This window comes from Erpetoichthys calabaricus, chromosome 4, assembly GCF_900747795.2.
Source record: "Erpetoichthys calabaricus chromosome 4, fErpCal1.3, whole genome shotgun sequence".
Taxonomy (NCBI): Eukaryota; Metazoa; Chordata; class Cladistia; order Polypteriformes; family Polypteridae; genus Erpetoichthys; species Erpetoichthys calabaricus.
In genome coordinates this window covers 8,458,353-8,472,924 of record NC_041397.2, presented here as the reverse complement: position 1 = coordinate 8,472,924, position 14,572 = coordinate 8,458,353, and the positions used below count along the sequence as shown (strand labels likewise).

Genomic DNA, 14,572 nt, shown 5'->3' with positions numbered 1-14,572 from the left:
AAGAGAGACCCCTTTCCAGGTAGGTTGGGCGTGCAGTGAGTGTCAAAAAGAAGGGGGTCAATGCAACACGATACACAGAACAGGACACAAGTAATCATCAAAACAATATAATAGTAAAATAAAAATATTACAAGTACGGAGCAGAATTTAACAGTAGATGATATCACATAATACGAGTCCTGGAGACCTCGGCCAGCAAGCTGCCTCCCCCTATTGGCCATTCCACAGCTGAGTCAGCCAATCGGATGAAAGGACCCCTCTGTACCTGATGATTCCTGTGATCAGGGTTGACTTTACCTTAGGCAGGCAAAACAACTTGGCAAGTGGGCCGTGGCAACAAGTGCCACATTTGAGTACTGAAAAGAGAAACAGAATAGGTGAGGGTTAGTAAAAAATTCTAACTCTTATGTTACTTATGTTTTAGTGCTAATGACTAACAACAGAGAGGCAGTGTACACAGTTAATCAGCAGCTCTAGTCAGGGTGTGCTAAACTGAAGTGGTGAGTCTTTTAAAGCTGAGACTGAAGGGGCATCTCTTATAGTAGCAGGCAGACCACTCCACAGTTTAGGGGCTCCCTGTAACTAGATCTAGATGGCCAATCTGTCGTGGCCATCTCAGAAATACAATACAATAGTACAAAAGTATAATACTACAAGTACAGAGTAAAATGCAAGAACAGATGATATCACATATGAGGATTCAGATTTGTTTAGAGTCCTGGAGACCTTGGCCAACAAGCGGAGTCAGTGCTGGCCCAGCCAATCAGATGAAAGGACCCGCCTACCTGATGATTCCAGTGCTCCCTTATCAGAGATGGACAGGCAGAACAACTTGGCAGGTTGGCAGTGGGCACCAAGTGCCACATTTGAGTACTGAGAAGAGAAACAGAACAGGTAAGGGTTACTAACAAATTCTTTTCTTTTTTTTTAAACTTATATTTTAATGTTATTGATTTTTTATAAATCAAATAACACTCCATACACATAACTCAAATTTTACAAAAAAAAAAAAAGAAAAAGGTTAGAAACAAATCAACTCCCACCCCTGAGAAAGAGAGCTAGGCCAGCAGTGTAAAACTTTAGTAACAAATCCTAACTATCATATTACTTATGTTTTAGTGCTAATGACTAAGAACAGAGATGCAGTCTGTACAGTTAATCAGCAGATCTAGTCAGGGTGTGCTAAACTGAAGTGGTGAGTCTTCAGCCGGGATTTGAAAGCTGAAACCGAAGGGGCATCTCTTATAGTAGCAGGCAGACCACTCCACAGTTTAGGGACCCTGTAACTAAAAGCTTGACCTCCCACTGTTATTTTATTAATCCTTGGAATCATAAGCAGACCAGCATCTTGAGATCTTAATGTAATGTTATTATCTTGTCGTGGAGGAGCTGCCCAAAATCCAAAGCAGACCACCTCATCTGTTAAATGTGGCGGTGCATGTATGGCTGCCACAGGTCCTGGCACACTTCCCTTCACTGGCAGCGGCTCAATGAATTCTGAGGTGTAGAGAAACATCTGATCAAGTTCCAGTAGATGCCCCCAAACTCACTGGACGGCGCTTCATCCTACAACAAGATAATGAGCCAAACATACTGCTGAGGTCACATAGGAGTTTATCAAAGGAAAAATTAAAAACGGAAAATTCTTGAATGGCCAAGCCAGTCACCCAATTTAAATCCAAGTGAGAAGTCCTTCCATATGCTGAAGAGAAAACTTAAGGGGACAAACCCCCTCCGAAACAAGCAGGAGCTGAAGATGGCTGCATTAGAGGCTTGGCAGAGCATCACCAGAGAAGAACCTGGTGATGAATGTGAATGGCAGACTTCAAGCAGTCATTACATGTAAGTGATATGCGACAAAGTCCTAAATATTATGGCTTGAAATTGGGGGCTGTGGAGAAAAAGTGTGGTGTGACCAAAATGTCTCCAAATCCCCTTAAACGAAAGTCTGCAAGGATTGTTTGAAACTGTGGAGCAGAGGAGGAAATCAAGGGAAAAAAAAGGGTCTTTCTGCTAAACATTATAGAGGACACCTGAACCCCAGACTATCTGGTCTTTTTAAATCCTACTTTATCTCTTTATATTTTTATTGGCCTTTTATCATTTCATTTTTATCTTTTGTATTCATTGTAATTCTATATCACACCAATACTATCAAGATAAATTCCTAGCACACATTAGAGTACCTGACTAATAAAGTGAATTCTAATTCTCATTAGTGACATTTCTCATATTTAAATAAACAACTCAAAAAACATTAAAGCCTTCTTTCCTGGATGAAGATTTGAAATGTCTATCACCAAAACCCGGAAAGGACCAGCATGGGAATGGCTGGGTCTTAAAATATGAATTTAATAAGCTTCCATTGGCTATCCACAGGAATTTTCTTAACTTAACATTCCACAGGAAACCTCACAGACCAAAGCTGGCCGGCGCGTTGCCAGGCGTGAAGCTAGCAGAGTTGAACCGTCCCTCTCAAACACTCTGAGCGATTGATTCCAGGTGGTTTTGAAAGGATATCTTGGACTGAAAGGCTTTCATGTTTAGAATTTAACTGTTTTAGACAACTAAAGGTGTCGGGGGTGGGGGTGGACGATAAATGCCCAAGGTGTTATTTCGTTAGACTGAGGCTTGGGATAAAGCAACCAAAGGGAAAAAAAGGAATAAAGTAAAAAGAAAATGGGGCATTTTAATATTTGAGAATGAACACCTAATCAGTCAATCCATGTTGAGAATGACAGAGTGAAGGGAGGCACTGCAGGGGTTTCCTACCTTATAGGAGTTGTGCTGGACCAGGGCCCAGGGGGGACACTAAGGAGCTGTGCTTGACTTGGACAGGACCACTGTGCAGATGGGGGGCCCCACTGGTAACCTAGGAGTTGGGGCAAGACAAAACAGATGGGACACTACTGTCCTTGACGTGGACTGGACGTCTGTCTGGATGGGTGTTGTAGAGCTGTCAGTTAGGCTTTGTTTTGTAATATTTTTTCTGAGCTCAAGAATTTTGTTATGTATTATATAGTGTGGCGGCACGGTGGCGCAGTGGTAGCGCTGCTGCCTCGCAGTTAGGAGACCCGGGTTCGCTTCCCAGGTCCTCCCTGCGTGGAGTTTGCATGTTCTCCCCGTGTCTGCGTGGGTTTCCTCCCACAGTCCTCCCACAGTCCAAAGACATGCAGGTTAGGTGGATTGGCGATTCTAAATATGTCATAGTGTGTGCTTGGAGTGTGGGTGTGTTTGTGTGTGTCCTGCGGTAGGTTGGCACCCTGCTCGGGACTGGTTCCTGCCTTGTGCCCTGTGTTGGCTGGGAATGGCTCCAGCAGACCCCCATGACCCTGTGTTCGGATTCAGCGGGTTGGAAAATGGATGGATGGATTATATAGTGCCTTTCATATCTATCTCTCTCTCTCTCTTATATAGTGCCTTTAATATCTATCCATCTATCTCTTATATAGTGCCTTTAATATCTATCTATTATATAGTGCCTTTAATATCTATCTCTCTCTTATATAGTGCCTTTAAAATCTATCTCTCTCTTATATAGTGCATTTAATAGCTATCTATTATATAGTATTTAATATCAATCTATTATATAGTGCCTTTCTTGTCTATCTATCTATCTATCTATCTATCTATCTATCTATCTATCTATCTATCTATCTATCTATCTATCTATCTATCTATCCATCATATAGTGCCTTTCATATCTATCTATATATTATATACTGTAGTGCCTTTCATATCTATCTATCATAGAGTGCCTTTCATATCTATCTATCTATCTATCTATCTATCTATCTATCTATCTATCTATCTATCTATCTATCTATCTATCTATCTATCTATCATATAGTGCCTTTCATATCAATCTACTATATAGTGCATTTCATATCTATCTATCTATCTATCTATCTATCTATCTATCTATCTATCTATCTATCTATCTATCTATCTATCTATCTATCTATCTTATATAGTGTCTTTAATATCTTTCTACTATATAATGACTTTAATATCTATCTGTCTAGCTATTATATAGTGCCTTTTACATCTATCTCTTATATAATGCCTTTAATATCTATTATATAGTGCCTTTCATATCTATCTCTCTCTTATATAGTGTCTTTAATATCTATCTATCTATCTATTATATGCCTTTATTTATTTTTATTTTTTTATCATTTTATTGATTTTATTGAAATCGCACAACATTCCATACAAATAGATCAATTTTACAAAAATAGGATTGAAAACAAATCAACCCCCACCCCTGAGAAAGAGAGCATGAGCAGCAGAATAAAACTTAAAGCTAGTAAAAATAAGTAAATAGATAAATTAATAAGTGAATAAAGATAAATGGAGAAGAAAAAGAAATGGGGAGAGAATCTGCTTCCTCAGTGCTTTAAATGCTTATTCTATAATGTCATTGATCAGATCCTGCCAGGTTTTGAAAAATTTCTGCACAGATCCTCTAATTGAGAATTTGATTTTTTCCCATTTCAAATAATATAAAACATCAGTTACCCACTGACTTAAAAGAGGAGATTTAGGATTCTTCCAGTTTAGCAAGATAAGTCTATGTACCAATAGTGTAATAAAGGCAATCACAGTTTGTTTGTCCTTCTCCATTTTAAGCCCCTCTGTGAGCCCTCCAAACACAGCTGTTAATGGGCTATTGAGGGATTGTGACACCAAGGCTGTCTGATAAGCATTTAAAAATTTTGGTCCAGAATAATGTTAATTTGGTGCAGGCCCAGAACATGTGACCCAGTGAGGCTGGAACTTGATTGCAGTGTTGCTTGCCCTGGAAACATTTTGGACAATTTTAAACGAGACAGATGTGCTCGATATCTAATTTTGAGTTGAATAATTGTATGCTTTGCACATATGGAGCTCGAGTGAATTTTCTGCATTGCTACCTTTCACTTCTTTTCTGGGATGTTGAGTGACAGATCCTTTTCCCATTGTCTTCTTGGATCTTTGAAAGGGAGGGACTGTAAAATAGTTTTATATATTGCAGAAATGCTGTCTAAGTCCTCAAAAATGAGCAATATTTTTTCCAGCATAGAGGGAGGTGGGAGGTGAGGAAAATTGGGCAGGTTCTATTTAACAAAGTTTCTAATTTGAAGGTAGTGATATAATGTCTTTAATATCTATCTATCTATCTACAATTGTAAATCAACAAGTAAAGGCAAATTGAAAATTACACAATAACTGTAACAGATAGAAGCTGACACAACACATTTACAGCGGCTTATGGGAAGTTCAAACACACACCGTGCAGCACTCTGCAGTTAGTCCAGTTAAAACCAAGGTCACATGAACATGAGCACTCTGCTACAGGATTGCACTATTTCTGAACAACGTGCCATAGTGAAATTTCTTTGGGCAGAAGGAGTGAAACTTGCTGAAATTCACTGAAGGCTGTTTGCTCAGTAAGGAAGTGAACTCAGCAGGACTTAATGAAAAGTTCATGAATGGCTAGAAAGCTTTAAGACATGAAGTGTAACCGACAGAATCCAATCTGGTTGTACATCAGCATCACACACAAAAGCTCACATCGACATGGCAAATGCCTTCATCAGAGAAGACTGACGAATTATCACAAGCTTCTGACACTGTCTCTGGTTCAGGAGTGGCTCGACACAAGGAATGCTGCGACAGTTGTAGCCCACATCGCACATACACACGTCTGTGTGTGGTGGCTCTTGAAGCACTGACTCCAGCTGCAGCCCACTCCTTGTGACTCTTCCCCAAATTCTTCACAATCCTCTCAAGGCTGTTGCTTGTGCACCTTTTTCTGCTGTCACATTTTTTTCTTTCCACTCAACTTTCCATTAATCTGCTTGGATACGTCACTCTGTGAACAGCCAGCTTCTTTAGCAATGAGCCAGCAGTCTTCCTTATGATTGTGTGGCCTACTGAACCAAGCAGGGAGACCATTCCAAGGCTCAGGACCCCTTTGCAGGTGAGTGGAGTGGGACACCAGGAGTCTACAATATTGAACTTTTTCACAATATTCTAATTGTCTGAGATACGGAATTTTGGGTTTTCATTACCTATAAGCCATAATCCGAAAAATGAAAAGTATTAAACGCCTGAAGTATATCAGTCTGTGTGTAATGAATCTGTATATGAGTGTCACTTTTTGAATTGTATTATTTGTTCTTTTTTTTTTGTTCTTTATTTCGCCTTATACAATTTCTTGTATTAGGAATTTGTTAGTTTTCGCATACCCCTTGGGGTCAGAGCACAGGGTCAGCCATTGTACAGCACCCTTGGAGCAATTACAGGTTAAGGGTCTTGCTCAAGGGCCCAGCAGAGTAGGATCTCTTTTGGCAGTGACAGGGATTCGAACCAGCAACCCTCTGGATACCAGCACAGATCCTTAGCCTCAGAGCCACCACTCCGCCCAAATAAATGAACTTTTCAATGATATTCTAATTTATTGAGATGCACTTGTATTCTTGTTTATTAGGTACTTCTGCCTCATGAAGTAAATCCTTACACTTCTGATGAACTCTCCAGATTTGGGAGGCTTATGTAAATTAATACTTTTTTATTATATCTTATATAATATATTATACAGTGGGGCAAAAAAGAATTTAGTCAGCCACCAATTGTGCAAGTTCTCCCACAAGATGAGAGAGGCCTGTAATTTTCATCATAGGTATACCTCAACTATGAGAGACAAAATGAGAAAAAAAATCCAGAAAATCACATTGTCTGATTTTTGAAGAATTTATTTGCAAATTATGGTAGAAAAAAAGTATTTGGTCAATAACAAAAGTTCATCTCAATACTTTGTTATATACCCTTTGTTGGCAATGACAGAGGTCAAACGTTTCCTGTATGTCTTCACAAGGTTTTCACACACTGTTGCTGGTATTTTGGCCCATTCCTCCATGCAGATCTCCTCTAGAGCAGTGATGTTTTGGGGCTGTCGCTGGGCAACACGGACTTTCAACTCCCTCCAAAGATTTTCTATGGGGTTGAGATCTGGAGACTGGCTAGGCCACTCCAGGACCTTGAAATGCTTCTTACGAAGCCACTCCTTCGTTATTCGGGCGGTGTGTTTGGAATCATTGTCATGCTGAAAGACCCAGCCACGTTTCATCTTCAATGCCCTTGCTGATGGAAGGAGGTTATCACTCAATATCTGACAATACATGGCCCCATTCATTCTTTCCTTTACACGGATCAGTCGTCCTGGTCCCTTTGCAGAAAAACAGCCCCAAAGCATGATGTTTCCACCCCCATGCTTTAAAGTAGGTATGATGTTCTTTGGATGCAACTCAGCATTCTTTCTCCTCCAAACACGACGAGTAGAGTTTTTACCAAAAAGTTCTATTTTGGTTTCATCTGACATTCTCCCAATCCTCTTCTGGATCATCCAAATGCTCTCTAGCAAACTTCAGACGGGCCTGCACATGTACTGGCTAAAGCAGGGGGACACGTCTGGCACTGCAGGATTTGAGTCCCTGGCGGCGTAGTGTGTTACTGATGGTAGCCTTTGTTACTTTGGTCCCAGCTCTCTGCAGGTCATTCACTAGGTCCCCCCATGTGGTTCTGGGATTTTTGCTCACCGTTCTTGTGATCATTTTGACCCCACGGGGTGAGATCTTGCGTGGAGCCCCAGATCGAGGGAGATTAGCAATGGTCTTGTATGTCTTCCATTTTCTAATAATTGCTCCCACAGTTGATTTCTTCACACCAAGCTGCTTACCTATTGCAGATTCAGTCTTCCCAGCCTGGTGCAGGTCTACAATTTTGTTTCTAGTGTCCTTTTGACAGCTCTTTGGTCTTGGCCATAGTGGAGTTTGGAGTGTGACTGTTTGAGGTTGTGGACAGGTGTCTTTTATATTGATAACGAGTTCAAACAGGTGCCATTAATACAGGTGACGAGTGGAGGACAGAGGAGCCTCTTACAGAAGAAGTTACAGGTCTGTGAGAGCCAGAAATCTTGTTTGTTTGTAGGTGACCAAATACTTTTTTCCACCATAATTTGCAAATAAATTCTTTAAAAATCAGACAAGGTGATTTTCTGGAATTTTTTTTCTCATTTTGTCTCTCATAGTTGAGGTATACCTATGATGAAAATTACAGGCCTCTCTCATCTTGTGGGAGAACTTGCACAATTGGTGGCTGACTAAATACCTTTTTGCCTCACTGTATATTTATTATATCTTATATTATATATTAATATTATACTTTATCTGACCAAACTGCATGGCAGCTCCTACAGTTGCAGGCCATCCCTTGATGTGTATTACAAGAATAGTGAAATGGCTAAGGACAGCAGATCCAAAACATTAAATGTTTACTACATTATAGAAACAGAGAATAACACACCTCACATTTCCAATACTGCTTTGTCATATCCAGCATTGCAGTTCATCATAAATCAATAAAGACATTGCGAATTAAACATTTGGATTGAATACACGGTCTGGAGTGTTTCTGATATTTGTCATTTTGTGTTTCAAAACAGGTCTTCATAGTAAAAAAAAAAAATGAAAAAACGTTTGTTTTACTATTTTGTATTACCGGGAAAAGACTTAGACTAACATTATAAAGACATAATAATTAACAAAATTGGCAAATAAAACAAATTTCAAAAATAAAAATTAAAAAAAAATCTGACTGATACCTATGGATTTATGACTGTGAAATGTTACCAATATAATATTTGTTTTTTGAGTTGCAAAAACCTACCAAAAATGTGTACAGCATAAAGAAAACAATCCAACATGCAAATACGGAGAGCGTCTTCTTCCGTTTAGACTCGCCTCCGGTGTCACACAGGGAACTTCCGGTTAGGGCTGCGCGCTCTGCATGTTGGGAGAAAAGAGCCAGCCGCCATTTTGCCTGATGGAGACGTTTGCTGTGTTAGTGCAATTACTTTAGACATAGTATTGGATCCTGTGCTGTATTTTTTTTTTTTTTTGAAGCTGCAGCTTTTTATCTGTCTGAAGAAAAGGATCATTACTGGTTGCAAAACGCTCATTTGAAATCGAGCGGTTGACGGTGCACACGAAGAAGATTGAGGCGGTCATGGGTCGCTCTCGCAGCCGCAGCTCGTCCCGCTCTAAGCATGCCAAGAGCAGCAAACACAACAAGAAGCGAAGCCGCTCCCGATCCCGGTCCAGAGATAAAGAAAGGGCCAAAAAACGATCCAAGTCTCGCGAAGCCAAGAGGAATCGACGGAGAGAGTCCCGGTCGCGTTCCCGTTCGGCCACCGCCGCAGTTTCCCGGAGAGAGCGCGAGCGGGACCGCGAGAGAGAAAGGGAGCGCGCCGCCTCGCCGCCCGATCGTATCGACATCTTCGGGCGAACGGTGAGCAAGAGGAGCAGCCTGGACGAGAAACAGAAAAAAGAAGAGGAGGAGAAGAAGGCCGAGCTGGAGCGGCAGAGAAAAATGTAAGTTGCTGGAACAAAGCAGTAAATGAGCAGCGAGTGCCAAGTAAAGAAAGCTTCTAAAATCAAACTTTAGGCTACGGCGAAACGAGGAGGGAAAAAATGCAACGTATCATTGTATATGCGTGACACACGGAATGCACTATTCTTATTAAAATACCGTATATAAATGAAATCGTTGCCGAGTAGGTGACACACTAAGTGCCCTCTTCAGGCCCGTCTTCGAATTGGACATTCGCAGTTGTTACCGGGGATTTAACACTTCATTCTGTAATGAATGTGCTAACGGGTTCATGCAAAAATGTATTCGAGCTTGCATTAACTTATTTGGCTCAAGCTTTACTCCAATACAACATACACCAGCCAGGATGCTATCGGTTAAATTACTTTTGGTTTTATAGTTGGAGCAAAGGCAGATGAATCGACTTGCTCATGGTTACACGGTTCCAATAGCGGGATTTGAACCCACAGCCTCAAGGGGGTGATGTGCTAGTCATTAACCACTACGCCCCACATAGTACCTTCCTGTTGTCCTTTTTTTCAGTTCTGTGTGGGGTTGATGTGCCTGATTAACACTTCTCCATGCACCCCGGTCCTCCCAAGTCAAACCCTTTTCCTTCATATCTTTTTTTATACTTTACCCATCCATCTCCATTTTAAACTTCCTTGCTTTCACATTATCAGTATTTCGATTTCCATTAATCTTTTGCCCACATGCTCATTGTCTCACCTTATCACATGACCATAACACTTAAACCCACTTTCCTGTACTTTTTTTTAGCAATTTCTCCCACTTTTGTTGTACCCCATTTTGTCTCATTTTTTGTTCTGTCTGTTAATCTGCCTAAATTTCAACATTCTCGTTTCTGCCACATCTATTGTGAATTTCCCATTGGGATTAATAAAGTATCTATCTATCTATCTATCTATCTATCTATCTATCTATCTATCTATCTATCTATCTATCTATCTATCTATCTATCTATCTATCTATTCAGCTTTTTCTCCTGTGCTCCCTTTACTGCCCATGTCTCTGCTTCATACATCATTGGTGGTCATACCACTGTCTCAACAACCTTACCTTCAAGCTACACCTTAATTCTTCAATTGTGCAACACTTCTGATACATCCTTCAATTGTTCCATCTACACTGGTGTCTGAGGGTTATCTCTGCAACTAATTCTCTATCATTGGCTACCACTGATCCTAGATTTGTTTTATTTTTCTCAGTATAACCCCCATGCTGAAGATTTCAATGTGGCCATTAGTTTCACACTGTATTATATAACATTTTCTTAATTGCATTTTTTATTACGCAGAGGTGTGTACATATATGTGCATGTAAATATAATGAACTTGTTTTTTTTTGTTTTTTTTTACCGTTTTTGTTCTGTTATGGGTATTCTGGTAAGAATAAATACAAATACACCTGATTTCATGAAATATGAATAACATGCATAATGTCTTCACCAACCATCAAGAACTGAGTGTGTAAGGCTCTGGTCTTCAGATCCTGAGTTCAAATCCCACTACTGACACCATTGTGTGATGGTGAACAAGTCATTTCACCTGTCTGTACTCCAATTAGAAAAACAAAGGAAATGTATCCAATTGTATTACAAATGTTGTAAAGTCACCTTGGACAAGGGTGTCTGACAAATAATGAGTAGTAATAATGTTATATTGCGCAGGTTAGTTTCAGTATTACAAGGTACTTTAAATTTGTGGTTCCCAAACTCGGCCCTGAGGACCCCTGTGGCAGTAGGTTTTTGTTTCAACCAACTTCTGTTCTTAATTGGACCCCTAGCCTAATTAAATGAGCTGCTATTTCCCAGTTTCTGTGTTTTGTGGTCAATGAAGCAAGTATGTTAATGCATTTTAATAAAAATTAAGCAGTTATATGTGGAGATATAGATATATAGATACACAGACATATACAAATATGAATACATAGAAATATAGCTATATATATATATATATATATATATATATATATATATATATATAATATATAATATAGATATAGATGTACACATTCATATTCACATACATACTAGGGGGCTTTGCCCCCTGCTCACTTCGCTCACCCCCCAACCTCAGGGCGTGCTACACACCAGCCACTTCGCGTCTATGTTGCTCATGTGGGGGGCTGAACGCACGCTAAGGAGATGCAGTTGCTCCTCCAAAACCCCCTCTTAAACGGTGATACAATCGTAAAACAAATACATTTTATTTACCTCCTCTATGTTTGATCAGCTGGCTTGCTGCTGCTTGTGCCGTGCTGCATGATCTGCATGCCGCTCTGCGCTTCGACCATTTAAAAGCCTGTATAGCAGGTGTCCTCCGATGTTAAAGTGTCTCAGAGAAAATCACGTCTCGGCTCAAGATTTTTTTTTATATAACCGATATATTTAGAGAGAGAGAGACACACATATAGAGATAGATAGATATAGATATGTGGATTTATTTTTTTTTCTTGTTTACGTTCATCCTGATTGCATTTCCATATTTCCATTATTGACTAATTAGTCAGGTTGCAGCCTTTCATTATTTAGTGTTGTTTGCCCAGGTATGTGTTTTGCTTGTTTCTAATTGTCACTATTAGGATACAATGAAAGGAGCAGAGTACACAGAACAAGAGAAAAATAATAGGAAAACCACAAAAAAGAGAGGGGCATTTAAAGCTATAGCAAATAATATAAATATTTCTAAATGTCTTATAATGTCAAAGTCATACTACTTGGCTTTATTGAATATAGAATAAGAATGGAAGAATTTAAAGCTAACTTAATGATCAATTATTATTACTGATTGTGAATCTGGTTGGAACAAAAACCGGCAGAGTTTGGGAACCACTGCTTTAAATAACTAATAGTATAAGAATGCAGTTTAAAATTTACACAGAAAAAAAATCGATGTGATGTTTTCTGCTAAATTAGTGTGATTTTTAAAGTTTGTCATTAACTCGCACATCTAAACTTTGGCAAAGTATCTGGAAGGAGGGGATGTTTGTGCAACATAACTGTTAGTCATCCAGATTAACTAACCAACTCCTTTTTTGCCTTACTTACAGTCTAATGTTCTAAATATCCTTGTCAAATGGACAAAAAAATCTTTATTGGCTGGATCAGTGTTGTTATTTGTGTCGTTGCAGCCAGCAAAGATTCATCAGCACTGGTGACTGCACAATTGTATGTGGAAATGCTGAAAAAAAACATTGCAGCACTTTCTGCACTTTATTCAAATCAGACAGAAAACTCTGTGCAACTTATTGGTGCAGGATCATAACAACAGCACGGTCTAATCTGTTTCTTAGCATGGGCGTAGTTGTCTGCCATAATAGTGAGCATTTTAAACAACAACAGAGAAAAAGTTAGTATCGAGTAGTCACAGATAATTAGATAGAAATATATATGGAGAAAGTGTTGTTGATAAAAAACATAGATGTTGGGCTTTACAGATTGTGGGTTCTGAGAATGGCGAAGCGGCTTGGGAATGTTGATGAGGTTCCTCAAGTGCAGAAGTAGGAGTTAGCTAAGATGGTGGCTCACTGCCCAACTTCTGGCCATTGGTGTCATACTTAATGACTACATTTGCTAAATCTCGTCGCCTTGAGGATGTTAAATTATATGACTAGAAAACTGAGGTGATCTCAAATTATGTGACTCTATGCAGATTTCTCAGCACAGTTTCCCATTTCTAAAGTCTCGCACTTCTGCCAGATTTTGACTAGGGCTGGACACTATACTTAATTTTTGATTTGATATTTAAGAAAATCCAATACGCAAAAATCAATATCGCAGAAGTTCAGCTTTTTATCCATAAGAACCACTTCTGAATTTCAAATAAATTCCACAAAATTTCCACTGCGCTTCCTGAGTGTGTTTATGTCTGCTCCACCCACATTGCCTGGCGGTGATAAGCCTGAGGGAGAAAATGGAGTGAGGATCAGAAGAACAAGAGCTTAGTACAGGTACGGTTAGAGCTCCTTTATGCAAATGGTTTGGTTTTCCCCAAGATGACAGTCTGATAACTACACTAACCAGTAATTCACATCACGCCAGAAATCTGATATCTGTGCAGCATAAATCCTCATGCATCCATTTAACACCTTCTCCATTGCTGACATGTTAGAAGTGAGAATAGAAACAGGCGACTTTGCAGTTTTGTGTGTGTGTGCTTTATTCAGGATTTGTGTATCAGGTATGGGGATAAACTTCATCCTGGACCGTTTTTTTTTTCTTCTTTTTTTAAGTTGTGTTTTTGCATAACAGGTGAATTGGGCTTCCTAATTACAATAATGTATGTTCAACAAATAGCACATTCATTTTGAATTAACATTTATAAACTGTGACAAAGTCACGGTGTGGCAAACAGAGAAATGTATTAAGCACTCTGCAGAAAGCTGGTGGTTGTTAGCTGTGAAAAGTTTATTCAGCAGCTGAACATGCAACTGCCGTCCTTGGTCTTTTGTGGTTCCATGTGCCTCTAGATCAGGGGTGTCGAACTCCAGGCCTGGAGGGCTGCAGTGGCTGCAGGTTTTCATTCTAACCCTTTTCCTAATCAGTGACCAGTTTTCACTGCTAATTAACTCCTTTTCCCTTCATTTCAATAGCCCTGTTTTTAAGGACTCGGTGCTCTGAATTGATTTTTTTCTTCATTAAATGACCGCCAAACAGAAATGTGAAAAGAGCTAACAGATGACCAGTTAAATTGGGGTTACAAACTCCAACCAATTTCACTTGAATCACTTTCTTAATGAGAAGCCGATTCTTGCTGTTAATTAAACTCCTTATTAATTCCATGACTTGTTGCTACTCTCATGCTGCCACTGCAGACATTTCTAAAACTGTTGATATTCTGTTTTTTAATAAGAACACTGTAAAAATGTTTTGGTGACCTGAGTGATCAACCTTACTGAGACCTTCACCTTTCTTTATTTTCAGGTGAGCTGGTCATGTGGCGGCTTGTTTTGTGTCTATTATTTAGCTGCTTATTAAGGAAAAAGAAACAACAAAGGGACATGTGTCAAGTGAATTAAAATTAAGGCAAAAGAAGTAAAGTAGGAGCAAAAACAGGTCACTAATTAAGAAGATGGTTAGAATGAAAACCTGTAGCCACTGCGGCCCACCAGGACTGGAGTTCAACACCCCTGCTCT

At 39.5% G+C, this 14,572-nt stretch overlaps 1 protein-coding gene across 1 annotated transcript in view; it reads left to right on the top strand.

The window, feature by feature from the left end:
• Positions 1–8,832: 8,832 nt before the first annotated feature.
• The window catches only part of arglu1a (arginine and glutamate rich 1a), a 46,111-nt gene continuing 40,371 nt past the window's right edge, over positions 8,833–14,572 (top strand). Inside the window, exon 1 of the mRNA XM_028799216.2 lies at positions 8,833–9,416. Within this exon, the coding sequence (XP_028655049.1) occupies positions 9,052–9,416 (365 nt within the window). The 5' untranslated portion in view covers positions 8,833–9,051. The remainder of the gene's footprint in view (positions 9,417–14,572) is intronic.